The 26917-nt window shown below is 40.5% G+C and overlaps 2 protein-coding genes across 5 annotated transcripts in view; both read right to left on the bottom strand.

Moving 5' to 3' along the window:
• Positions 1 to 662: 662 nt before the first annotated feature.
• Positions 663 to 6545, bottom strand: srsf7a (serine and arginine rich splicing factor 7a). 3 transcript variants are annotated; one of them, XR_003841457.1, is made up of 9 exons: positions 6360 to 6545; positions 5320 to 5550; positions 5049 to 5222; positions 4815 to 4901; positions 4496 to 4537; positions 4226 to 4270; positions 3642 to 3740; positions 2193 to 2722; positions 663 to 1530 (listed from the first exon to the last, which is right to left on the bottom strand). XR_003841457.1 is itself a non-coding variant. In XM_029518345.1 (8 exons), exons 2-8 carry the CDS (start codon positions 5538 to 5540, stop codon positions 1479 to 1481), a joined length of 720 nt encoding a protein of 239 aa, XP_029374205.1. In that variant the 5' UTR covers positions 5541 to 5550; positions 6360 to 6545; the 3' UTR covers positions 663 to 1478. The 3 variants fall into 3 exon arrangements, 2 of the variants coding, with proteins under 2 accessions (XP_029374205.1, XP_029374204.1); XM_029518345.1 differs by lacking the exon at positions 2193 to 2722; XM_029518344.1 differs by lacking the exon at positions 663 to 1530 and having other exon boundaries at positions 2164 to 2722.
• A 7849-nt stretch (positions 6546 to 14394) lies between these two features.
• The window catches only part of LOC115052843 (sodium/calcium exchanger 2-like), a 70930-nt gene continuing 58407 nt past the window's right edge, over positions 14395 to 26917 (bottom strand). Inside the window, exons 10-16 of one of the 2 annotated variants that reach the window (XM_029517238.1) lie at positions 24114 to 24487; positions 21669 to 21772; positions 21286 to 21303; positions 20991 to 21115; positions 20242 to 20341; positions 19599 to 19874; positions 14395 to 18368 (exon numbers count right to left, since the gene is read on the bottom strand). In XM_029517238.1, the coding sequence (XP_029373098.1) occupies positions 17992 to 18368; positions 19599 to 19874; positions 20242 to 20341; positions 20991 to 21115; positions 21286 to 21303; positions 21669 to 21772; positions 24114 to 24487 (1374 nt within the window). In that variant the 3' untranslated portion in view covers positions 14395 to 17991. Of the gene's footprint in view, positions 18369 to 19598; positions 19875 to 20241; positions 20342 to 20990; positions 21116 to 21285; positions 21304 to 21668; positions 21773 to 24113; positions 24488 to 26917 lie in introns of those variants that run through there. The other variant, XM_029517240.1, reaches the window with a different exon arrangement.

Genomic DNA, 26917 nt, shown 5'->3' with positions numbered 1-26917 from the left:
GGCTGTTAATCTAATCGTGTGCTAATGTTACCTGTACCTTTCCCTGGTTGTCAATCAACGAAACCAGCAATCATGCACGCAAAACTCTCCTCAACAACCGACGAAGTTTAGAGGAATTGTCCTCAGGTATTGAGGAAATTTTAAAACCTCACCCTCAAGTCAAAACCTCCACGACATGTACATATCTGATACGCGCGTGACGCAATGAAGCTTCATTTGGACAGTCGCGCAATTTTTCGCGTGGTGAAGCGAGGCAGCATATCTTGCTGCGATACTTCTGCTTCGAACCTAGCACAACTACCTGAAATGCTGAGCACGGTCAGAGCCGGGGGCGCGTGATCGCCGAGTGAGCCTGAGCGGGGTGAGAGGAGCGCTGGTTGCACATTAGGAAAGAGATGTGTTCAGTTTGTAAGGAAAGTCGAGTATTTTGTCGAAGGTATAGGGTATTGATACTATCGATATATGGATCGATCCGCCCAACCCCACTGAATACAACGAAGGCACTCTCTACCAACCAAGACGGGCCGATATTGACTCTTCTTCATCTACTAAAAATACATCGTCCTGCAGTTAAAAGCTCTCTTACACTGAAATCGTTTAAGACTGTTCACTAGCAATATTTAATCTGGAGCTGAGGTGAGGTGAGATAAAAGACAGTCATGTATGTTGAAGAGGTTTATTCAAAAATAAAACTGTCACTGTCTTACCATATAAGCCAGAAACAGAACCAAATCGTTAACACAGCCCTTACAGAAATTAAACTTCAGCACAGTATTTATTTTAAAATCAAGTCACAGGAACAAATCAGAAAACAGATGGGGAAGGCTGATCAGTGAAAAGGGTAGTGCAGCACAGAAACAACAGCAGGAATGTGACATCATATAAAGGCATGCCAGTAAGTATCTCTTATGAGTGGACACATATTTAAATTCAAAAGTTGTTCTGGGGTGCAATACAAAAATGCATCTTCTGATTCTCAGTGGGGGGAAATTTTTACTTTCGTAAATTTAAGCACATGAAACCAAAGCAGATTCTCCATGAAATGCATCATATGAACTGACTATTTGCAATTCCCTGTAGCTGTGAGCTGCAAAACCACTAAAAATCACTAAAAGTCAACTGTAGCATTCCATGCAACCTGAACAGAACTGTTGGTTCTCACACTTGCGTTGCAGAATCTGATAAGACAATCTGCAGCAGCACAAGAAAAACATTTAAAATAAAGCCTGTCCAGGGAGAAAAGATTTGTCTGCTATATTGATTACAGCTTAAATAATGTGATGCTGCAGAAAGATGAGTCTTTTGGAGAAAATTTAAATTTAACAACTTAGACTAGACAGACAAGTGCGCACGCACAAAAAAAAAAAAAAAACCTGCTGCAACAGGGCTGTAAAAAGCAGACACGGTGCAGGGGGTGAGGGTCTGTTAAGAAGAATGGTGGGGTGGGGTTTTAGGGAGGGGATAATAGTCTTCTTCACTCAGTCCTCTGCTGGTGTAGGGCTGCGGTTTGGACTCGCTGAACGGGAACGACTGAAACAGAAATGGAAGAGAGTTAGGTTGCCACAAGGGAGCCTGGAAGGATGATCAGAAAAAATGAATTCCACATTATTCAACATCTTCCTACAGTGTACAGTAGAGTGGATGGGTGGATGGGTGCATAGTACTTCTATGACCTGTCAAACCAAGAACCACAGATTATTTTAAGAGTCTGGGGTCAAAAGCTAAAAAGGTAATTGAACCATCAGGACAAAAACTATTCAAATGAATGACATCCTTGATAGAGTTCTCCCTTGATACTTCAACTGATTAGCATAGTTTCTGCTGTTAGGGGATATTTGGACACAAAGAAGGGTTGCACAAACAGATGGAAACTGTTCTGTACTGTGAGCAAAAGAAGTAGTCCTAAGCACTAAAATGAAAATAGAGAACCTGCTTTAAATGGTAATGATCTGACATGTATGCAAAAGAAAAAGCCTGGCAAAGCCTCCTCAGATATTAGTTCATTCAAATTCATGTGAACTTACACTCAGTCATCCACGCACTTCCACATGCAGCCACACATCAGTACTTTGTGCATGCTTACTAAAGGCTCAACTTTAGCTGTTTCATCACCAGTTTCCAGACTACATCAAGTCTGTGCATTTTCTTTCATCATCAAAATGAGCTTGTCAGGGGGTTTGATTTTTGGTTACCTTTGGAGACAGTGGCAGAAACAACAAGTACAGAGAAGCGAAGGATGAAAGGACTGAAGGACGGATGACTACAACTTGGAGAGACACTGCGCTGGGAGGCTCTTGAAGACTGATCTCTCGTCAGCTCTCTTTCTGTCACTTTCAGAAGCTAAGACAGAGGCCGAAGGGGGGTCTGGTAGGTAGGTTATGGGTTAAAAAAAAGTCGAACTCTGATTTGTGTGGGTCAGCCCTCTGGTACATCTGAAGGCTGCTGGCTGGCTGGGTGATTCTAGTAGAACAACTGTATGTGTGCGCGGGCTGATCTCGTCTGAGCGTGTGCGTCGGTTGAACAGACGGTCGCCCATTCACTGTGGGGAGGTTTTGGTCGGTAGGTCGACCTCTTTCTCGCTGTCTAACACCAGATGCAGGCGAAGGCTGATCTCAGGTCAGCTCTTAGTCACCCTCCCGCAGGACGTACACACCGGCAGCTGGCAGACCCTGGGCCTGGGATCAGCTGCGGTGTCAGTGCAGTGCTCAGCTCCCACCACACGCTTTAAAGAAAATATGAAAAATAAACAAAACTGTGCTGCAAAGATTCTTATCGTAAGTCACACCAATGGTGTCCTTTGGTCTGATCTCAGCTAAGATCTAGCCAAATTCAGCATAGGGAATTCAACTTTAAGAAAAGGTAAACATTTATAATCCTTCATCTGAGCATTTAACTTAATACTTATTAATCCAATAAAAAAGTCCCTTTTGTTCTGTCAGCCTAAATCTATTAGAACAGGGCACAAGAGTGAGAGGAGGGAACAGCCAGAGTACAAACTATAAGGATGCACCTCACTGGTTATAGCTGCTAGGAGTCTGAACCATTTACAGGGAGACGTTCTTTCCTGTGCTCATTTTTCAAGTTCAGCCGAGATTAATTTAAAAGCTACACTGAGGTCAAACAGTGCAGTGTCTTCAAACACTGAAAAGAGAGCACAAGAAAGGAGTTTTATCTTTCACCTACTTTTACCTCCCTACATCAGAGGGCCAAAGTCCTGTAACGCCCCACCCTCTCCACTAGTGGCCTACAGCAAAGGTAGAAGACATGGCGCAGGTCTCTCTGTGGTCAAGGGGTCTTGTTGGTTATCCATCTCTTCGTCGTGTGGCAGTTGTTTGGTGACAGCATGGCGCTCCCAGGTGGAATGAGGGTCTATTTAAGGGTCAGTCCCTGCCTAGGATTGAGCACCTCCCTCTGGCTAGTGTGAAAAACATAACTGACCCTACATTGGATAGTTATCTGTAATAACTGTAACTCTAATAACTAATATCTACATGTATAATAGATCAACTAATCCTTGCAAGAGTTTCCTCCTAATCAGATTTTACACACGTCTAAATGTCTTTGTACAACAGTCCTAGAAATGTATTTGACAACCTATACCCTGTTTCAATGGGTAAGATATAGCTGAAATTAGGGTTTACCTGTTCCTCTTGTGGTTGACGGATGGAGATCGTGAGCGGGATCGAGACACCGAGCGCCCTCTGGGTGCAGAGCCAGACCGAGACCGAGATCTGGAGCGGCTGAAGGAATAAAGGTTAACAAGCAACAAAATTGAAAAGCTGAGATTTTCGTCACAATTGAAAACACGATGAAAGGACAAATTATGTGATGTCAAAACATAACTTGAGTAGAAAACTAAGCTCCTTTACACTTAAGATTACTTTCTGTCGCTGTCAAGCCTATTTGTGCAAAGTGCTTTGATGTTTGCACATTAAGGTGGCGATGTCACCGGGTGAATGGTGATTTGAATGGTGAAAGTCATTTCCTTGCTAATGACTGCTTGCATTTTCCTTAAATTGTGTTATTAAAAACATCTTAAATGCAGCATTACCCTTGCTTGAAGCACAAGCTGCTACTTAAAAATGTTGTTTACAGAAAACATGGTAAGGACAGGGATAAATAGGCTTGTTGCTATTCAGTCACAAGAACAAAAAGCTTACAGTAACAACATTGTTTCATATACAAAATGTAAGTACGATGAAAATCTGCAGCTTGCACAACACACCTTCTCACTGGAGTCCTGGACTTGGAGCGAGCTGGGGAGCCAGACCTAATGTCAGAGGAAACACAAGGTTTTTAATATAGCATCACTAGTGACATTAAAGATAAGAGGAAGGCTGAACACATGCTGCAAGCGCATGTAACTGATCCAAGAAGTACTAACAACTGGATTAACACAACCCTGATGAGCAGTTATCCATGTTCTCAACAACAAAAGGATCCAGATGATTCACTAGCCAAAATTTCAAGATTGCTACACAAGCTGTGATCTGACCTGCTCCTACGTCTGGAATAAGATGGAGATCGACGGCGGCTCCTGAGGAAATAAAAAGATTATTCACAATCAAAGTAGTTAAGACTTTACACATTTATGGAATGGCTGGCATGAATCAGCACAATGACAATAGTTTAGTTACTGGTATTCTTATTTGCAAAGTGACTTTTCTTTTCCAGGTTCTAGCATAATTTGCTGCTGTCAAACACAAACTTACTGATTCAATTTGTGTGGCATCGTCACATAACTAGCCCCCACAAGGGTAATCATTCCTTGTAAACGCGTCAGGGAGTGTAGCTGTGTTTCTGTTCTACCTTACCGACTATGGCTTCGGCTACGGGAGCGGGAGCGATAGCGGCGTCCACGGGACCTGGACCTGGACCTGGACCGAGAGCGTGAGCGAGACCTGGAATAATAGAACAAACATTTATTCATCAAGTTCCTGTCCTGTTTGTATTAAAGCAAAACACAATGTGCTTCATGTTTTGTGTCAGCATTGAATGCACATCATATATCAGTCACAATCATGAGTAAACCAAGCTGTTTCCTTCACCTGCTCCGACGGCCCCTCTTGCTGAAGCGGTAACAGTCATAAGCATAGTGGCCACGGTCCCCACACTGGTAACATCGATCATTGGGGTCAAACTGCCGTCGACTGGGGCGCCCACGCCCTTTTCTAGACAGACCTGTTGACATCTCTACACGCACACGTGACCCGCATAGGACCCTAAGCAAAAAAAGGTCAGCAAAATATGAAGGCCAGCACCTAAAGCATTCACATATCTAGACACAATTTCACTTCTGTCTTAATTTCCACAACTTACTTTCCATCCATGCCTTTCACAGCATCTTCAGCATCTCTGGGATCCTCAAACTCCACAAAGGCAAAACCCGGTGGGTTCCTGGCCACCCAGACACTTCTTAGTGGGCCATAATAACTGAAGGCCCGCTCCAGCTCTCCCTTGGCAGCACCATTGCCCAGGTCACCCACATAAACTTTACAGTCAGTGGCCCTAGACGAACTACGGGAGGAGTAGTATGACATGTCTCCTCAGCTGTTGGAGCAAGGGAAAATACGTGTTAAGCAGTTTAATGCACCCATCAATGACATAATTAAATCAATTAATGGGTTATTGTTTCAACATTTGTGTTTGTAAGAGACAAAACGAGCGACGTAAAGACCACACGTTGAAGTTCTTCAAAAAAAAAAACAAAAAAAAAACTGAGGGGCATTTCACCACTTCCTGAAATTCTATCATCATTAATTTCTATTAGCGGTTTAGTCGAAGAATATGTTTGTCCAGATTAAAGAGAAAGCTGAATATTTTCGTATCTGTGAATATCTATCCTACAATCACACTAAGTTCCAGTCTGCAGTCCCGGGAGCTGAGCAGGTGTATCGGGTGCACATGTTCGCGCGCTAAACGCAGGCTCTCAACTCACTTGGCCCCGGCATAATTTAGTGCTGTCGGGTTCCATAGCAAGAATGGGTTGCCACCTTTACTCACATCCATGTCTGAAATTTGAATGACCGTGAAGAACAATGGGCAGATGTGAGCCCATTCTATCTCTTTCGGTTAAAGGCGTTACTAAATACAGGCCCATTAATGGCTGCCGTGAATGCTACGAACCTTAAAAGCTCCTTGGGTCCTGGAGCCGTTTCCAGTTCATTATATCCAATTACGCGACTTAATAAAAAATATAGCGTTTTCTTAAAATGTGGTTGCATTGAAAAACGTAACATAGTATTTTAAAGTAAAGTATTTTTTATCCATGATTTAGATGAAGGCCTCGCCGCCGCCGCCACCACCACCACCACCCCCCCGCCTAAACAATGGCGGCAACACGCGTTAGTTAACGTTACCTTTCTTCTTCTGTTCCAGTGATTCCTCACTTCACCCAGAGCGCAAAGAATTTCCCCCGTACTTAAATAGAAGCTCGAGACGAACTCCACTCTTAAAAATGTTGTTTTCTAGTATGAGCTCGATAATGTGTCGCTGTTCAGACTCATACACTCGTCTGCCCGCTGGTGACCAAGTTAGCAACAAGCAACAGTGGGCAACAATAAGCTACGTCACTTCCACTTCCGCGTCCAGTCACGTCCAGGGAATCCTTCTTCTTCTGTCATGTTTTAAAGCACATGGCATCCTGCTGGTTGCATTACGGCCACCTACTGGAACTAAATATATCTATTACTTAAATTCTCCTTATCAATCCTGTTCTTATGAGAAATTCAAATATATATGTCCGGCCTTGCCCTCTCTCACCTCACTCAAGAATACTTTTAAGACCTGTCCCTATCAGTCCAACTTTTCCCATCCCTGTCATCATGTTTCTTCTTTCCATCTTGGACATATCTATTACAGTTCATAATAGCATGCTCTATTATGCTCTATATCTACAAGCTAAAACAGCTTGTTGACAGATTTCACACACACCAGTTGGATGTTTTGCAATGATATAAAGTGTCCCATTTAAATTTCTGTGTCCTATTCTGATTCTACTCATTGTTACTATTTGTCTTCTATTTCCTCCTCTGTCTCTGTCAATACCCACTCTATTTTGTATTGTCGTCTTCCCTTTGTCTCCTGATCCCAGTAGTGCTGCCACTCAACATTGGTTTTCTTCCATATAATATTCTTTCCCTCTGATTTAGAAAGTGTTATTGTTATGTCTATTGTTTAGTTTTTATCAGCGTGCTTAGCCAATTTATCCACTCTTTCATTTCTGAAAATGCCCATGTGTGCAGGGACCCAAATGAATATGACCTCAATGCCTTCTCTTGGGTTAGGGTTAGGTGCCAACTTTTGAGTGTATCTCAATTACTTTGAACACCAGATCCTGACGATTTTTTGACTAACCAAAGCTGCTGCTGAGTCACTACAAATCAGGACTCTTTTCGTTTTAGTTTGTATAATCCATTCTAAGGCCATTCAGATAACATATCTCAGTGGATAACAACTCCACTGAAGATTCGCTTAAGCAATCTGATGTCCTTCTGCTTCCTACAAATCTTTGGCTGTGGGAACTGAGATTGCAGATCCAGTACTGCCAGTTTCTGGATCTTTAGATCCATCTGTACAGACCTGAATACATTCTCTATATATTTACTTTCTGTATAAATATAAAACTCATTTACTAGGCCATACTGTTCTTTTTTTGTCGTTTTTGTCTTAACTGGAAGTAAATTCAAATCTATTATCAAAGGTTCTAGCACCCACAAAGGGGTCCTAGGCCACTCTCGGACAAAACTCCATTCCATATATCCCCAATTCTCTTGCTGTTGTGTCCCATATCTGCCCAAATCTTGTTTTTGCAGTTCCTTCTCTTTCCCAGCAAGTCTGTAGTACCTTTTTAGTTGGATGATTGTCACTGTGCCCCCTCACACTAGCCCCGTCCAGTAATTCCCTCTAAGCTCCAATTACATCAAGACTTGATTATGGGAGTGTGGTGTATGGATCTGCAGCAAAGACGGTGCTTGGTCACTTAGATGTGATACAGGCCCCAGCCTCAGAGTGTGTATTGGAGCAGTAAGAACATCACCTGTATGTGCCTTGCAAGTGGAGGCAGGAGAAATGCCATTGTATTTATACAGGAAGTTCAAGGACACTGCATCAGCTCCTCAGCACCTCCATATCAGACATCTCATTACATTTATACATTCTTACATTTGTCAACAATAGTCCCATGTTCTCCTCCACACCTTCAACTTGATTTATTCCTTCTTGCAATTTATTAACTACATGATTCAAATTTCTGCCTCTTTTCCACAGGGCCCCGTCATCTGCAAATAGTGATCTTCCCATGTGAAGTCAATTATGACTAAAAATGTCATTTATCATAACATTGAAGAGTAAAGGAATAATCAAAGTTCCTTGAGGAGTCTCATTCTCAAAAACCTGACGTTGCACTCCCAGTTTATGCAGCTTAATCAGAAACCCCTCCTTCCATAACATGTCATGGTATCCTGCTATTATACGCTGCTTCTCAAGAAAATACATCAATCTTTCATTTTATAAAGAGTTTGGTCTAGACCTGCTCTATATGTAAAGTGCCTTGATGTAACTTTGTTATGATTTGGCGCTATACAAATAAATCTGATTTGATTTGATTTGATTCTTTCATTTACCATTCGTTCCATTAGTTTACATAAGTGCAAAGTTAATGCAATTGGCATATAATTTGCTGGATTACTTGCTTCTCTTCCTGGCTTCCTTATCGGAACAATAATTGCCTTTTTACAACTCACTGGTGACTTACCTTTGTCCCACACTTTTTTATACAATAATAAGTATAAGTATGATATAATAATAATAATAGGTTTGCTCAGCCCTTCTTCACACAGATGCTTTATCAACACATAACATATTCCATCCTGACCTGGTGCAGTCATGCAAGTTTTAGCCAAAGCTCAACTCTCCCAAGAAGAATGGCACACTCTGCTCATCTCTGAGATTTCCTTTTTTCCTTAAGACCTCCATGTTTTTAGATTTTGTTTTGTTCCTACCCCTTTTTTCCCTCCTCAGACAAATTATTAGAGTTGTGCACCTTAACAAAAGTGCTAGCCAATAGCTCAACTTTGTCTTTATTACTCACTGCTACTTCATTTCCGTTTACTAACACTGGATAAGTCCATTCCCACCTGCTCCCTCCCATCTTTCTTATCATCCCCCATATCTCACCTACTGGGGTTGTATTCCCAATTGAGTCACAAAATTTCCTCCAATATGTTCTTTTTGCTTGTCTTATTGTTTCTCTTACTGTTGCCTGAGCCTTTTTAGAAAATATATGTTGAAAATAATGAGTTTTTTTTCTCTAATTTAAATTTGTCATCCCACCATGGTACTACCTTCCTTGTTATTTTCCCTTTACTCTAAGATATGAGCTTAAGTGCAGCTGCTCTGATACAATTTTTAATTTGGATATCCAAAGCATCTATGTTGATATCACCTTTAATCTGTCTTAAATATACATCACTCTGTTCTTTAAAATTTTCCCAGTTAGCCTTCACAAATACCCATTTCCACATATTATTTGAAACCAGAGTCAAATCTATTGCAAATTCCTGAATTCACATCAATAAGAATAGTTTGTTTAAATGATGGAAGCATCATTTAAACAAACCAAATTCCTCTCATTTAAGAACTCTTCTATTACCTTCTCTTCGAGTGAATCCTTTTGACACGTTTCGTTTTATAGTCGATAAGCCCGGTAAATTCAGATTTTTCCTCTTTTACACATTAACTTTCAAAAATACAACTCAGAAAGATTCTATTGATTATCGTTAGAAACAAAAAATGCTAATTCACACTGATATTCTGTGTGTGTGTGTGTGTGTGTGTGTGACCTAACACTTGTTATGAAACCTTGTTGAGTGTAATGTATTAAATTGATATCAACCTTACTGTTAGAAATTAAAAAGTAAAGGTTTATAAGTAAATAGTGCTTCAGGACTGTGTTTACTTTAGAGATGAATTCATTCACTTTCTCAGCATGTTAGGTGACATTAAAGTTGTAGATAGGATAGGATATACTTCATTGTCCCAGTGGGAAATTTATCTTTCAATTTCAGGGTATCAAACTATTAAAACAAAAAACAAAACAAAACAAAACAAAACAAAAAAAAAAACAGTACATAAGTCCTAGCAAAGTGAAATACAGTAATATACTGTAAAATACAAATATATATGTCCATTCAATTGTATGTTTGTTGCCTCACCCTCAAAAGGTACACATATTAGAGTAACCCTAACCCTAACCCTAACCCTAATACACTGATAAACAACAATAAGAAACAGGCAACATGTACAAAATAAATAAATACATTAATACATACATAACCATCTCTACAGTGCAACTTAGGTAGTGTTGATGGTTTTAATGGACAAGTGAACAAAGCTTGTGAACAAAGTTTTTTAACTGCTTGGGCTTGCTTAAGAAGATGCTGTCCCATCTGCCTGATGGGAGAAGCTGATATTCAGGGTAAATAGTGTGGGTTGGATCAGAGATGATTTTCTGTGACTCTGATTGTGATTTGTTAAAAAATATATTGAGGACTGGAACGTTGACAGGACGATTCTGGACAGGTTGGGATGTTAATCCTCAACACCTTGATGTAGAAATGGCAGAGATCACACTTCCAGTCGTCTACTTGCTTTTTTACTCTAAAGCTCCCCAAAGACAGACAGTTTTGATGCATTTTGCAGAAAGTTGATGGCCAGCATCTCAAGTTCATATGCTGGCTTTGGCCAGTATTAGGAAAAAAAGCTATAACTAGGCCATAATTGGCTCACTCACTGTTCATTAGACTTTTTTTGCATTGAGGAAAGTGTTTGTTGAGCAGGAAGTAACTTTTTTTGTATATCCATGGCCAAATTTTGTTTTGAAATGTTGTTTTTCCCGAGGAAAATTTCTGTTTTGTGTTTTTTCTGAGACACTAAATTTTGGGTTTTCTTATCTGCAAGCCATAATCATCAACATTTCAATAAATAAAAGCTTGAAATATTTCACTGTTTACTTAGTTTATATAATATATGGGTTTACCTTTCTGAAACGAGTGACAAAAAATATTGAACTTTTACATGATGTGCTCATTTGTGAGATGTACCTGTATGTACTTCCGAGTTCCTCAACATAGACGGTTACCTTTTCAGTTTATGATTGCCATCTGTGTGCCAAAGGCTACTGGGAGATGGCACAGAATATCCTCTGTGCCTGACAGTGTGTAGTTGTAGTGCATGGACTAGAATTCCCTGTGGTTCCACATGTCGCATGGATTCTTGCACACGTAGTCCTCCATGTAAAACAGGAAAACAAGTTGCAGTTTAGAAGTTTGCATCACATAAATGCTGAAGAAATCATTTCTAGTGGTTAAACAAGCCTCAGCTTAATAAAATGGATTAACATTCATGGCTAAGTCATGATTTCTTTGAAGTTACATTGTTACTTAGATCGGCAATTGATTAAAAAAATAAATAAGTTAAAGTTAAATGAGTGGTATCAGTAGCGGCAAAATGTCATGCTTCGTTGCTCCGTGTCAAATCAGTTAGCCTAATACTTCTGACACTAATATTTGTATTTATTTTACATTTGTCTTTATTTATATTTTTTGTTTATATCTATCTTTTTAATGTATCTTCTTATCTATTTTTTGTAACTGCTATTGGAATTCTAATTTTCCTAAGGAGTTTTCTTAAGAGATTAATAAAAAAAAACTATCTAATCTAAATACAGATTACTTCATGAAATTCACTTATTTTGAAACTTTACACCTCGAGCCCAGAGATGTCCTAGCATCATCTTGTACCCTGTATTTGGATGATAACCAAGGATTTCTGTGACAGCTGCATCCAACATTGCGTTGTGAGTGTAAATATTCAAGTCAGAAACCCTAAACACAAAGTTTCATGTTGAAAAGGCAGAAAGTTTGCTTTTATATGTGAGTTGTAACCTCTCCTAAGCCAAACTGGGGCAGTTATACACAGCTTTGATTGCCGTGGCAGTCAGAAGTGTTGAGGGGGTAGCATGCCCACATCATTCATTGTAAAGTTATACAATATGCAACTGTCATGCAAACTCACCTGATACCATGCTCTGCCATTCGACGGTGGAGTGTTCTCTCACTCACACCAAGCAGGTGGGCTGTGGGCTTGCATGGAGAGCTACAGCGATGGATGACCAAATTGTCCACGGTCACCAGAACTCGAAAATGAATGTTTAGTTGCTCGACAACTTCATACAATTTCCTTTAAACTACAGGGTCGACCTTCAAGTCTGTTGTTTCATGTGTGTAAATGAACTGCTCCAACATTGCTTCCACCCAGAACAGTAGGTAATCCGGGGAAGCATTATCAGCAGTATCCGAAAGCAAACGGAGAGCCCTCAAGATTGTAGCCATATTTACCGCCATTGAGAGTCGTATGGTGATTTCCTCTTGCTGTGGCTCTTGGCAGGCATACCTAGTTGATTTCTGCACTCACATGTCGATCAACCGATAGGCAAACAGTTCAACCCAAGGCACACTTTTGACCGCCCCCTCATTTAAATAACATTTCCTTCTGCATTTCATGCTGATATTGCCTGCAGCATAAAATATTATTTATTTATTGATATTTAATTCTATTTATAGATTTGTTTCCACATTTATTTTTAATTTTGGCATTGAGGCCTCTATTGGCCTCCATAGAGGTGAACAGCAGAAGATAAGCAGCTCAGGCAGACTTCTGTTCCCTCTGATTTGCTGGGTGCAGTTTTGAGAAATTAATATCAACGAATGATGAATAGTATGATGTATGGAGTAATACTGAGCTAATTTAAATAGCTGAGTAATATGTATAGCTGCAAGCTGCTGAACACAGAGCTAAAATCAGCAATAGTCTGGCATGGGCTATAATAATGATAACATCAATAAAAATATTAACAACAATAATAATAATAATAATAATAACAATAATAATAATAATAACAATAACAATAATAATAATAATAATAATAATAATTTATTTGCCAAGCACTTTTAAAAATGCTTAAAAATGCTTTGCCAGGTACAGGTCAGTTAGAAATAATAATATATGCTAAGCTATTGATTGCATTGTCAGTACATCTTTGTTTTCTGTATGCAAATTTGGCAGGATTCTATATGTGGTCCTACCTCATCAGACCTCAACCTGCTCAATCATCTTTAATTAATCTTTCTATACATTTTGTGAGCAAAGTGGTTAATGCAACTGGAGGGAAATTATTACATACTTAAGGACAGAGTTTTTCGGATATTGGCATGATGACTGATTGTCAGTGTAAGTATCCATAAACTGCTGAAAGATGGGGCAGGTGTAAATTCCTCATTTCTAACACATATGGAGAGATGCAGTCTGGTCCACTGGCCTGTTAACAGCAACATTTTTAGAAAATAGTCTCCACCACTGTAGGATCAATTAAGATCCATTGCATCAGTGGACATGTTTTCCAAAACGCTGCTGTATTCAGTTAAGAAATCTTGTGTCCAACCCTTTATAAAAACCACTCACTTCATTGCCGTAGATCCCCAGCAATATATAAAGATTTCTTATTGGATTTTATGTTGATTATACTATCCTATAGTTTCAAACTTTTAATGTCCTGTGGGTTATCCTCAAGTGGAATCCTGGGCTGTCGTTTTGCCTCCTTCAGTCACTTTCATGATGTAAGGATTGTTGTTTGGGAACACATTTGTTGTATTCAAGCTTGTCAGAAGTTTTGGAAGAGATTGTGCTCTAAGATTAACTATGAGAAATTATTAATCATAAAGACAATTGTCCATACTCTGTTTGACTTTAGGAGCTGGTTTTACTATCACAACCACAGGCCAGTAGTTTTAACTGAGGTGTTTTCAGGGACTAACCTCTGGCAGTAACTGATCACCCTCCTGGCCTGAATAATTTAGTTCTGGCACAGATTTAAGATAATTGAACACCAAACAGGCTCCTGAATGCTGGACCTTTTGGTTTGAATACTTGGTTGGCTGGTTGTCCTTTCCTGCTGCAAACAGCACAAAAACTGACTATTATTTTTGTTCTTGAATAAAGTTCATTTTCTGTGTCAGAGAAATTGCAGTATACAGTATAGATAAATGTAAATGTCATCACATCATTGACATAAAATATTCAAGAAATCGAGGTGTATTTTATATCTAGATCCTGATTTTGGTTCTGAGCATGTGTGTATGGGTATGCATGTGCCAACCATGACCAGGTTCAAGCTACTGTAAAGAGACCGTTTTTAATATATCTTATCCTGTAACTCGAAGAGCCAAGAATGACCAAGTCCAAAATAAATCCACAATATTCAAACTGGATCAACTTGATTAAAGACCTTCATTTTCTTTCAGTGACAGATTACAGTTCATGCCATGTTCTGAAAAAGAAAAAAAATCTTTCTACATTTCATAAAAAAATTATATAATCTTCAATTAATAATTTATTATAGTATTGAATAATTAATACCCTATGACATAGTATTTTAGTAACTCAGTCATTAGTTTCCTACAGAGATTCAGGCAGAGAGAAATTTTCATCATCACAGAAAAAAATCTTCTCACAGAAACACAATGCGATGGGGGGCACTAACAAAGACACACAAATATTCTACATCAACAAACAGAAAGTTGACCTGATGCCATGACACAACAGAGCAAATTTTTTCACAGCTTCTCGAGGTGAATGTAAAAATGTTGCACAGTCAACTGAATTGATAAATTGTGTGTGTGTGGTTTGGTTGGAGTTGGGGGTCATAGGAGCTGACCTGTATATTTATGGGTGTCCATTACAGACCATGCTTCTAACACACAAACACAGATTCATCATGCATCTGAAAAGGAACAGGGAGGGAATCAAACAAAGACACACACGGGGGGTTGTGGGAGGGGCAGGTCAGTATCGGGGAGGCATCACATCAAGCTACAGAACAGCAAAGGCCGAAGCCGGACAGATAGTACAGAAGTTCATGGAAACAAGGAACATTGTCCGGACATTGTAGACATTTCTGTTCTTGATGTGCTCTGTACCTACTGCTGCAGCATTCAGTGTGTGTGTGTGTGTGTGTGTGTGTGCGCGCGTGTGTGCGGTTCAGTGAGTAGACCTCAGGTAGGTCATTGTTTGAACCTCAGACATAACTGAACTGCTCAGCCACAATCTTACTTACAATGTTCCAGCCTGTTTCTCCATGTAAACATGCTACTTACAGTCAAATCTCCTTTAGGAGGACTAATGAAGAAAAGTACGTTGGTGGAGGAGAACAACAAACACTGCAGACGAAAAACATATAGACTGACCTCTGGTCAAAATCCACTAAACAAAGATGTTAATGAATTTTTTCCTGTATTGCACATTAAAACCACTTTACTAACCTCTAAACGGTTCACCTCAAGGACCGGTACAGTTTATCCATAGATAAATAATCTTCTTACATAAATAAATATCTAAATAAATATAATCTCATGAGAGAAATATACAAGTAAAACAGACACAATCAAGTATTTGACTAAATGAGATGAGATAATGCTCAGCTGTTCAAAGGGGAGCTTCCTCTGTGGAAAATATATCAAAATCTAATCCACTAAGTTTAGGAACAATGTGATCTACATGACCAATTGTAGACTGACACAAACCTTAATATTGTTTAGAAGTACAAAAAAATCTGCCTCAGATATATCTGTAAGGAAAAGATACAAAACTTGTTTTAGAAAGTTTACAAAGTAGAGTTAGTTCAGGGAAAATTAATCAAATCTGTCTGATATTATTGTATAATAAGAGTCAGAAGAATTTCTACTGGTATAGCACTTATAATTGGGGGTGAGATGTTTGTGCCTGCAGCACATTGTCCAACACCCCCAAAGGAACATGACTAATGTTTAATATCAGGTAGTAAATGTTAAAGTAATTATGATGTTGAGTGTTATGATCCACATGGATGAAGGATGCTGGAAGTTGATGCCTCATGTCTGAGCTGTTAATTACATCACATCATCATGTCACACTCTGCTCATTTAGCTTCATGTGTCTCAGTGTTGAAAGTGATGAAGCTGAAATTGGGTATGAACCTTGGTTGTTCATTTTGTAGAGCAGTCAGTAGTAGTTTCCGCTCCAGTTCCACCATGCAATACTGAGTAACACATACATGCCATGGTAGAGTGTTTTCTTTTGTGACAATTTCAATTGTGTCAGCCTCTGCTCTGGTGTCATTGCAGCAGCAGCTGTGTGGTTTAGATCTAGATCAGACAGCATGGACCCGTCAGCTGACTCTACAATCAGGTAATGTCACACAGACTGTAAACACAGTACAATGTGCTTGAAATACAGTGAACTGGGCAGCAACAAATTACAGCAACCCATTCCCACAGGAATAAAACAGTCAGCGTTACAGGGTAAAACTGGGGACAGTTCGTGGTTTGCCTCCAAACTCTTCATGTATTGCAGTTTGGTTCCATCAAACCTTTGTCTGTCGAGAGCTGTTGAGAACCGTCAAGAACCTGAATACTAGAAGTTGAGTCTGTTCCTTAAGGCATTGTATGGGTGTGGTAAACATCCCCATCAATATTGATAATGGAATCTATTTTGTCAGTCATTACATGACTTCATTACATTTTACTGATATAGAGGCTTCATTCTTTAAAGTGGTTCTTAAACTGCGGGGCAGGCCACCCTGAGGCTGCAAGGTCATGAACTAAATATGACTTCTGAAGGAAAATAAAGAAACGTCATGTAATTTCACTAAAATATGGATTTGTGTGATCTGTTGTCTCCTCTGTTCTTATTAACAATTGATAAATATTACAGGATGGGTTTTTTGTTTTCTGAGGGGGGCATGCCAGGAAAAGCTTGAGAACCACAGAGTAAGACTGAGACTCTTCAGTTTCTGACTTGCTGCTGTCACAGGAGTTTAAGGGTTAATGGTTGAAGACATATGCCACAGATATGGATTCATCTTTCAACACCATGCTATCACAGTGATGAGTTAAGTCTTTCACAATTTTCTGAGGAAGAAAAATTATTTTCTGATCCTCACAGAGCAGACATCTCTCTCCTTCCTAACTGCCTAAAGAACTACAGTTATGTTCATCTCCAAGGACCAGTCCTTTCCTCTTCACACAGAAGATTAAAAAACACAGGCATGTAATGTAAAGGTGATGGTTCTGTTCACTCCCTTTGACTCCTTTTAACATATTAGATAATTGAATTATTGTATGAAAATGCTCCTTATCTGGCTACACATGCAGAAAATAATCCTTCAGTCTGAAATATAGACTACTATCAAAGATACTCATCTCATACTGGAAAAGAACAACTCTTGAATGAGCCTCTTCTACACTTTCATCATTTGTTTGTTTGGTCAGACTCCTGCCCAGTTTATAAGATGCCTTCACTTCCTCTAAAGTGTAGGGCCTGCAGCCTGGTTCCAAGAAGGAATTTCAAAGCTCACTTCAAATGTAATTTGTCTTTCTGTGAAAAAGTAGCTTTGCATTCTGGGGGATCTTGGTTCACTTTATCTACCTTCTTTGAAAAACACTACTGTTCATAGGGTTTAGTATATACAGCGCCAACACAGACCCTCATCAGTGGTCTAATCTTTTTTTTATCCAACCTTTAAAGTGACGAACGAATCAGCAGCGAGGCTATACCTTCTAACCTTCAGCAATATCTATTTTTGTCTCGACCAGCTCTTTAACGCTTCCTCTTAACATCCATCACGCCTGGGACTGCAACCGTGTATGGCTCTAAAGAGCTGATGTCTTTACAAATGTGTATGTATAAATTGCGTGTTAACATGTAGCTGATGAATTGTAGTGTCCTTGCATGAAAGACCAGCATATGTCCAGGCTGCAGGTGTCTTATTATCTTATTAAACGAGTGAGTGGTTCACTTGTTTCATGTTGAAGAGGTACTGTATGGACTGAGTATTAATGTGTGTGTGTGTGTGTGTCTTGTTTCTTAATATTCTTTGAGAACTTTTTCCATGTCCTTTTAAAAGCCATTAATTTGGCAGTAGGCCTCCAGACTGGAGAAGAGGATATAGAGAAACCACAGACCCAGAAACAGCAGGCTGGTTAGGAGGCGGGGCAACTTTGGGCCCCCAAGCTCTCCACCTATGGAGGGTCGCCGTCTGAAAAGGAGCACAGCCATGCAGATGAAAGCAAAGATGGTGAAGAGTGTGACAGAGAAGGCCAGTGACCCCGGGTCCACCTTGAATTCCTTGCCCTTGATTTTCCAGTAGATGGCGGCCACTGACCAGGCTACACCAATGCCTAAGAACACGTTGACAGCGTTGCTACCGGTGACGTTTCCAACAGATGCATCTGCGTGTTGGTCCTGCATGGCAGCCACTTTGCTAGCAAAGGTGTCTGGGTTAGCAAAGTGGTAGAAAAAGTAAATTTTTGCAATTTCACACACAAATAAACATAAAAATAGAGGCATTTTATGATAAGGGCCCATATAGTCACAACGTGGATGTGGATGCAGACACATCTTGGACTGCATGCTGGAATTCTGACAACTGTCATCACACAAACCCTTGAGGATCTTCACAGTCATCCACACAGATTTGGAATTTCAAAGTGATACTTTGTGCTGCTTTCCTCGCAAATGATTAACGCAGAAGAAAAGTAGAGAGACCCCATTGACATTCAGTTGAGTAGTAGTCCACCTCTTTGTGAGAGTGGTATGAGCACAGGACCTGAGTCAAGTGCAAGAAAAGTTTCCTTCACTGTTGGTGGCCTTGAAGAAACTACACTAAGATGCTTGTCTTTAGCAGAAAAACCTTCTTGTGAAACATGAAAGTTTAATTTCTAAGGCTGGTACACACACATAACACATTCATTTTGAATAATTAATTAAGGAGCAAATATAAAAAGTTACACATTTCAATTATACTTGATGCGCTCCAGACACCACAGAACATTTCTCAGTGAATTCCAAGCATACTACCTCACAAAGACGCTTACCTACACACTGAGTTATGTCAGTCAGCAAAGTCCCACTCTAAGAAGAGCTTTGTTGGTTAATGTGGAAGATACAGATAAGACCAAGTTGCTTGGTCTGGATGGTATATTTACATATAAAAAACTCCCAGCTGGAAGTGTGGATAACAGAACAGTTGTGTGCAAACTGTGAAACAAAGACTTTGTAGCAGCAGAACTATTCAGGGCTAAGATGTTACCTTAATGCTAAACATGTTGCAGCTAGCCTGGAATTCAGGCTAATGAGAAGTGAGAGAAATTAAGGTCAAGCAACTTTCTTTACATTTTTCCAGGGTTTCTACTGTTGTGGAATATACATGAAAATACTTTTATTTTTACAGACCGAGTGCTTGAGTCTACAAAAGCTCCTTTGCGCTCTCATTTTCAAAAAAGTATGCACTTTGTTAAAGTAGCGCAAATAAAAAAGATTTTACTGGTTAAACGTATGTATATGTCTATTCACTGATTTACTCGTCTACAAAAATCCATTCGAATTGAAAAGTGTTGCTTCTCATGTCACATATTTCGATGCGTTTAATTTTGATTAAATAATTACAAAGCCTTAAAGGTGCATATAGTCTAAAGGTTAAAAGGTTAAACAGTGTATTAGTTCACCTGGAATAGAAGTTCCCAATGCCACAAATACCACAGCTGTCACGGTGTCCCGCAGCCCCACGGTGCAGCCAAAATGAGACGCCAAATCCCCGATGATGGCAGTGAGGAGGCCAATGACACTGATGGACACAAAGAAACAGGCCCAGCCATTCCAGTACTCCGTTGGTGGGACACAGGCAAACAGAACCTTCCAGAAGACAGTGAGGAAATGCATAATGTAGTCGTAACAAGAAGGAAGGCGCTCCTCACGGCCTTCCTCATCATCATCCCCATCACCTGACATGGAGAGGAACACAAGGAACATGAGTCAATAGTAACAATCAATGACAGATAAGTAAACAGCAGTTACACAGAGGTAAACAATAATAACAAAGTGGTAAACAACAGCCGTCAGAGACACATAGTCTGGTCTCAGTTGGCATCACCACACATCTTAAAATCAATCCAACGTTCCTCAGTGCCACACTCTGGTTCTCCTCCACAGGCCCCAGATGTCCAGTCTATTGTTTTCAGAGTGTCATCAGGTTGACTTCATCCATCTTCAGTCAAGAAGGGCAGGCTTCTCATTACTAAGTGACATGAAGTGGGCATGTTGGGGCCCCTGTTTTCCACAGTGACTATTTTCTGTCAGCTGTACACTCACCTGCACTGACAGTGACGGCCTCAACAAACTGCTCTCTCCAGGAGTGCGTGCCAATCACCAGCGCCAGGTTGGTCTTCTTGATGAGTTTATCGACGGTACTCTGCCAACACAAGCACAACACACTTCATTAGCAATGAGCTATACAGTATATCAGGTCACAGTGATATCTACTTCTGCCTGGATCACAGGGCTACGTTGTCCTGTCCTGTTCTGTCCTGTCTTCATTTCTCCTCTATATGAGTGACTTTTTGCCTTTTATTTCTTTTCTTTATTTCCTGTTTAATGTGATAGATCTAATCTTTCCTTATTGTTCAATTTGTTGTACTTGCCCCTCCTTGGTGCAATATTTAAAAAGAATTAAGTCAGATCAGAATCCTCCGTATAGGATTCATTCTCAAAATTGGGTATTTCAAAGGATAAATTTGATGCTAAACAGCTTTAAGGGTTGATTCAGCCTGGATTCATTGTGGATGTAGCGACATGCATATATTTAGCAGTTGTATTACTTGATGTTTACAGATGAAATTGACAAAGACTATGACAAAACAATATCCAGCCTCTTTTATTTTTAACCAACTAAGCAAAAACGCATAATAAATCAGAATACACACCCAAAAATCTCAGGGAAATCAGGGAAACCTTGCTATTTAGCATTAAACGCATCAAATACCCAATTTTGAGCTTTAATCCTATCTAAAGGATTCTGATCTAGATCAAATTTTTTGAAATAATGTGTCCATCTTAATCACCTTGAACTCATACGACTCTTCGATCACAACCTCCAGGCGGCTGTGCTCCCCCAGGATTGGTTTCCCCATCTCTGCTATCCTCCGGGCCTCCTCCTCCTCAGCACTCATCTGCCCCACTACCCCCTCTGTGGGGGCAAAAGAGGAAGAAGTATTGTTGTGTGTTGATTACATTGTGAATCACAGATGCTTGACAAACATTAGCAGAACAAAGATGAGCCGCCTGATAACGATAAAAAAAAATCTCCACCAAGACTAAAGTCCTTCGGTTTGAAGGACCAGGACATTCAGGTCTCACCTTGGTTAAGCAGCAGAGCTGAGGAGAAAACCGAGAGGACACAGTGAGGACACAGAGAGAGCAAAGTAAGAACACATTTAACACACGTGACATCACACACACCGAAAGAGTGAGTCATAATCTCTCAGGTGTCAAAGTTAATTTTTAAACAAATCCCAACTTCCAGAAGGCTAAAGCTCTGACTACTGTGTGTGTGTGTGTGTGTGTGTGTGTGTGTGTGTGTGTGTGTGTGTTCATGTGTCTATGGTTTTGTGTCTACACCCCCCAATCCTTTTCCATCATGTGTTACACATAAAGACATTTATTCTGAACTAGTTGTAGTTTTGAGTAACTTTTCTTGTTTTTAAGGTGAGTAAAGCTCTGGACCTGATGATGTCACAAACCTGAGATCCCTCTCTTAAGCCAGCGAGGCTCCTCCAGCACAATGAAGAAATTTTCATGTTTCTCATACTCTTCATCATCTATTATCATCACCTGGAGAGTCTGACTACACAGCCACACAGAGACACACACACACACACAGAAACATGCACCCACCCACCCATAAACATGCACACCACGCGCGCGCACACATACACACACAGAGGGGAAAAGTAAAGTCAGAAGAAGGAAAAAAAAAAAACTTTTAAACATTTTAACTCATTTAAATGTCGATGAGCTTCGGAAAAAGAACCAGAAAGAAATTTGTATTTGTGAATCTGTATAGTTTCAGTTTATTTGTTAGTTTAGTTTAGCATTTAGTTTCTTTGTATCAGCAACAATGTACAAAATATAAAAATAAATATAAATATAAATAGACTATAAATAGAAATAAAAATATAAACTTTCCATCCATCGTCCCTTGGCAGGTAAATAAGGGCAATAAACGTAAAAAGCATCAAAAAACAAAATACAAAACAATCACATATACACATGCATACACACACCCACTAACACATCACAACACAACACATTACAAAATACGAGTATTCTAATATTACATATTCTGAAAAAGTCGTAAAATTGTTGTTTAGGCTCTCTTAGTTTCCCATGCAACCAGGGCTTCATTTGTGCCTGAACTTCTGGGACCCCTCACATTGGGACCACCCATTTAATTGGATTTGGAATTTCCTGCGTTTTTATAAAACATATAGGCTAAATGAATGTTTGTGTCTCAGCCCATATAATGTTATTTATCTTTATAGTCTTTCATTTCTATTTACATTGCACAATAATCCCCATAATAATGAGATTGATGTCCTTATAGTCTTACTGTTAAATACTTAATTATTTCAGTGTGTGTGTGTGTGTTTGTTTATCTTTATTAAGTGAAATGGCATTTGTGTGGCAGGGTAGGCAGTGCTACATCTCAATGAATACAGGGGGGAAAAAAGGACAGAGAAAGTGCAGACGGATGGACAGGAGAACACTGCAAAAAAGGGTTGTCTGAAAACAAGGTAAAAACACTAAACCTGAGACTGTAAAGTTGAACACTTAAAATAAGAAATTATTCTTAAAACTAGCTAAATTATCTAACACTTCTAAATCTAAGTCTTTTTTATCTTGGTAAGAACCAAATGATTTGCAGTGAAGGGAAGCAGGTGGTGGTGGTAGGAACTAGTGGAGTGAAGGATGCTGTACTTTTCCTGCCACCTCACTCTGTCCTTGAGAGTCCAGAGGAATTCTGTATAGGTCTTTGGAGAGATGGGAGTCCAGATAGGTGAAGGTATGCCACAGAGGAGCCGAGGCAAACATTGTGATACATAGTGATGGAGTGAAAGAACAGCTCAGCCCATTTTTGGCAGGATTTATCAATTCTTCATGATGTGACACAACATGAGCTGGCAAGTGAAATCATACATGCATGTGGGCATTCCCTAAATATGAGTGAAAAATCACCAGGGCCCAGAGTCGGGTCAGGACCCCAGGCTCCCCAGGCCTGCCAACCACTGTGCGGGAGCACAAGAGGCGCAAAACCCAGGGGGGTAATGGGCAGCACCACTGAACCACTCAAACCAGTGGACGTGGGACTTCGACAGGAGGGCCCCCCACCCCTGCATAGCATATGCATAACACTGCACCATGAACAAGTAACCCTGGATATGGTGTCATACATGAAGATTGGGAGAAAGGAGAGGAAGGTGGGGGCAAGTCAGAGGGCTACAGCACACTGCTATCCTGTAGCCTGAACTTGCCCGGTCCATACCCCAAGGTGCGTTGTATGAAAATCTTTTGTATGGTGTATGGTGTATGTTGTGTGCATAAGTCTGCCTGTGAGAAATTATATACAGCATTGGTGCAACTTAAGAGGCCAGGCAAGTGAAAGCCTGGTCCTCAGCCAGAGGGTTGCTGCTTCAGCTGTCCAGGGGAATGCAGGCAGGGCGAGCAGAGGGAAGGAGTGGAAAAGTTGCAGTCTGGTGATTGGTCAATCAAAAGTGAAGTTTAACATCCACATCAAACATGGCTTGTGCACTGTATATCCTTGAAATGCACAAATACTTAACAGTAAATAAATATTTATTATGCGACAATGGTGGTATAGTAGTTAGCACAGCTGCTCACAACAAGAAGGTCTCTGGTTTGATTCAGTTCCTCAGTTCATGTTTGATTCATTCGAAAAATGTGTTGTGGCCAAAAACATTTAGTGTGAGCAATAACAAAGTTGACCTCTATCTGCCTACACTTCCTCCTGCCACAGGAGGGAATGGGAACACATAGAGAAATAAACATGATCTGGTTTGTTACTTGACATAATACTGTTGACCCAGGGAGTAAACACACCACTCTATGGAAATTTTGTACAAATGCACCTGAGAAGCAGATGTGGGAAAAGAGATGGGTGCACTCACGTAGTCTGGTCGTTGGTAAACTCCAGTTCTCCCCTGGCATCCTCGTAGTCCTCTCCAGCCTTTGCGGTGCCTGACTCGGTGTGGTATGGCAGGATGACAGTGCCACGGGCACCTGAGTTGCGAGCTACCGTTACCTCCATGGTGCCCACGCTTTCACTCACACGCACTACGTGCTGGCTGAAGGTGAAGATGCCAGCATGGTCGTCATCCAGGATGGTCACCGTGGCAACCAGAGGCTCAACCAAGCAGGCTTTGGGCGTGGTACCCACTTCATCACTCTCAAACATCCCCTCTGCATCACCAACTCGCAGATTCAGCAGACGCACAAAGAAGTGCTCATCCTCCTCAAATATGTCATCATCAATGATCCCAACCTGGGGAGATGGAGAGTAACAGGGGTCACAAAAATAGCTGAACACTCTCAGGTGGAAACCACCAGTAACATTTCTGTTATATTTATACTAGTTGCATGAATAAACAATGCCAGAACTGATGCACAAAACCAACCAGCAAACATAGATCTCAATCTTCATGAATACACAAGTGCAGCTGCATCAAATTCAACTTCCTCAGAGAACCTTTATGACCGAGAGACTTCCTGGACAGTGAATTTCTGTTCCTTTACTCTGTAGCCTTTCACTGTGTTTAAACAGTTTGTTCCAGTCAGGGGCTTCATGGGTTTCACCAACAAGAGTCAAAATAGATACCTGATACCTACCTACCTAAGTGTTTGTGTGGCCATATGGACCAAGTGACCTCACAGGTTCAGAGGCTTTATCTCTGAATATCACCTAAAGAAAGACCGTCAAAAGGAGGAAGAGGAAGGGATTATGAAATAGCAGTGTCAAATGTTGACCTGATTAAAGATGATAAATCATTCAGTTCTCAGCGTGTACTTGTGATATATGTATATGACCATTAAACTGAGCTGAGCTGCAACTTAATATACCGGAAACTAAAAGAAAGTGTCCTCAGTGAGGGGCAGAACTTCAGGTTCTGAATTGAAAGTGAATCAGCATGGACCCTGGTCTGAATGCTGGAGCTTGATGTTTGAGACTAGACGGCTGTGACAGCAGCTGCCACAAACAGCGGTTGATATGGCATCACGTCAATGGATCTTGGCAAATCAAATCATAGGAGGTTGGTATTGAAATGAGCCAGGCCAGATCTTGTCATGTGATCAACATTACCAGAGTCTGGATTCAGTCCAGTTTTGCTGCAGAGAAGAAGACACCATTATCCCAGATAAAAGACATGTGATTACCCCCTGGGTTGGTGCGTCGACTAACTGCTGTTGTATTTCGTTAAATGGCCTTTGGGTCTCTTTTTGTCTGTTTTTGGCTTTTACTAATGCCCAGAAAGTCAAGATCCTATGTTTTTCTCTTTTTGTTTCTCCTTGTTCCCTTCCCTTATGCGGGTGCAGGACTCTTAGTTGCAGCTGCGCCAATCCAAATCAAAAAATCTAATCAGATATGTATAGCACCAAATCATAGCAAAGTTACATCAAGGCACTTTACATATAGAGCAAGTCTAGACAAAACTTTTTATAAAATTATTTAAAGAGACCCAACAGATCCCCTGATGAGCAAGCACTTGGCGACAGTGGCAAGGAAAAACTTCCTTTAAGAGGCAGAAACCTCGGGCAGAACCAGGCTCAGGGGGTCAGCCATCTGTCACGACTGATTGGGTACAGAGAGAGAGAGAGAGAGAGAGGAAGAAACAAAGGGGGGTAGGGGGGTGGGCAAAGTTGGGTAGAGAGGGAGTTTTCAACACAGGTGCAAGCAGGAACATATGAGACTGTATGAAGTTCATAGAAATATGGGAGCAGCAGGCATTGCAGGAACATTGGGTAGTGATGATTCATCACCTACAAGATGAGGACAGGGAGGGACAGAGACTTCAGTGAAACATGGTTAATAGTATGTTGGTGCATGCAAGGGGGAGGGAGTGAGGGAGGGTGGGAGGGAGCAAGAGAGGGAGAGAGGTGCTCCGTCTTCCCCCAGCAGTCTAAGCCTATAGTAGCATCGCTAAGGAGTTAGGTTTAGGGTTAGGGGTTCAACTGAGCTATGACTCTGTCAACCTGCACTGTTAAAAAAAAAAGAAGTAAAAGACCGGTAAAAGCATTGGCAGCAAAGTTTCCAAACGGATACTTTACAATTATGGTATGCCCACCTCGTCTATATGTGCTTTGTGGACCTGGATAAGGTATAAGGTGTTGTGGGAGTATGGGGTGAGGTGGTCACTTTTAATGGCCGGCCATTCTCCGTGCGCCCAAAGTCAGAGCTGTGTGAGCTTTGTATGAGGGTTGGCCTCTGCCAGGGCTGCGCCATGTCACTGATCCTGTTCATGATTTTCATGGATAGGAGTTTGAGGAGGAAGGGGGTTGCAGGTCAGGATTGCATTGGTTTTTGCGGACCATCCTTGTGACCTTCAGCTCTCACTGGACAGGTTCGCAGCTGAGTGTGAAGCAGCTGGGATGAGGATCAGCACCTCCAAACCAGAGGCCATGGTTCTTAGCAAGAAACTGCTGCATTTGAATATGAAAAAAGTTTTTAAAAAGCTAAAACAAAACAAACAAAACAAATGATAATGTAATATTATATTGTGGTTAATAACATGTGATCCTAACGGCAAATCTCTAAATTACTGCTAGTATCTGTTAATTTACAGTTATTACATTGTCTTATGGAAAATGGTAATAAAGTTGTAAAAAGTACAGAAACGTGTATGTAAAATTACAGTTAAAGATGCACAAATACAATAAATTGTCATTAAAAAACATAATTTTAATGTAATCTTAAATT

This window comes from Echeneis naucrates, chromosome 13, assembly GCF_900963305.1.
Source record: "Echeneis naucrates chromosome 13, fEcheNa1.1, whole genome shotgun sequence".
NCBI classification, from domain to species: Eukaryota; Metazoa; Chordata; class Actinopteri; order Carangiformes; family Echeneidae; genus Echeneis; species Echeneis naucrates.
This window is presented reverse-complemented; position numbering and strand designations above follow the sequence as displayed.

Coding starts and splice junctions, on each gene's coding strand:
- srsf7a (XM_029518344.1), bottom strand. CDS start 5,540: ATGTCATACTACTCCTCCCGTAGTTCGTCTAGGGCCACTGACTGTAAA. Junction 4,538..4,814: donor CGTAGCCGAAGCCATAGTCG/GTAAGGTAGAAC, acceptor TTATTTCCTCAG/GAGCCGCCGTCGATCTCCAT. Junction 4,271..4,495: donor TATTCCAGACGTAGGAGCAG/GTCAGATCACAG, acceptor CTCTGACATTAG/GTCTGGCTCCCCAGCTCGCT.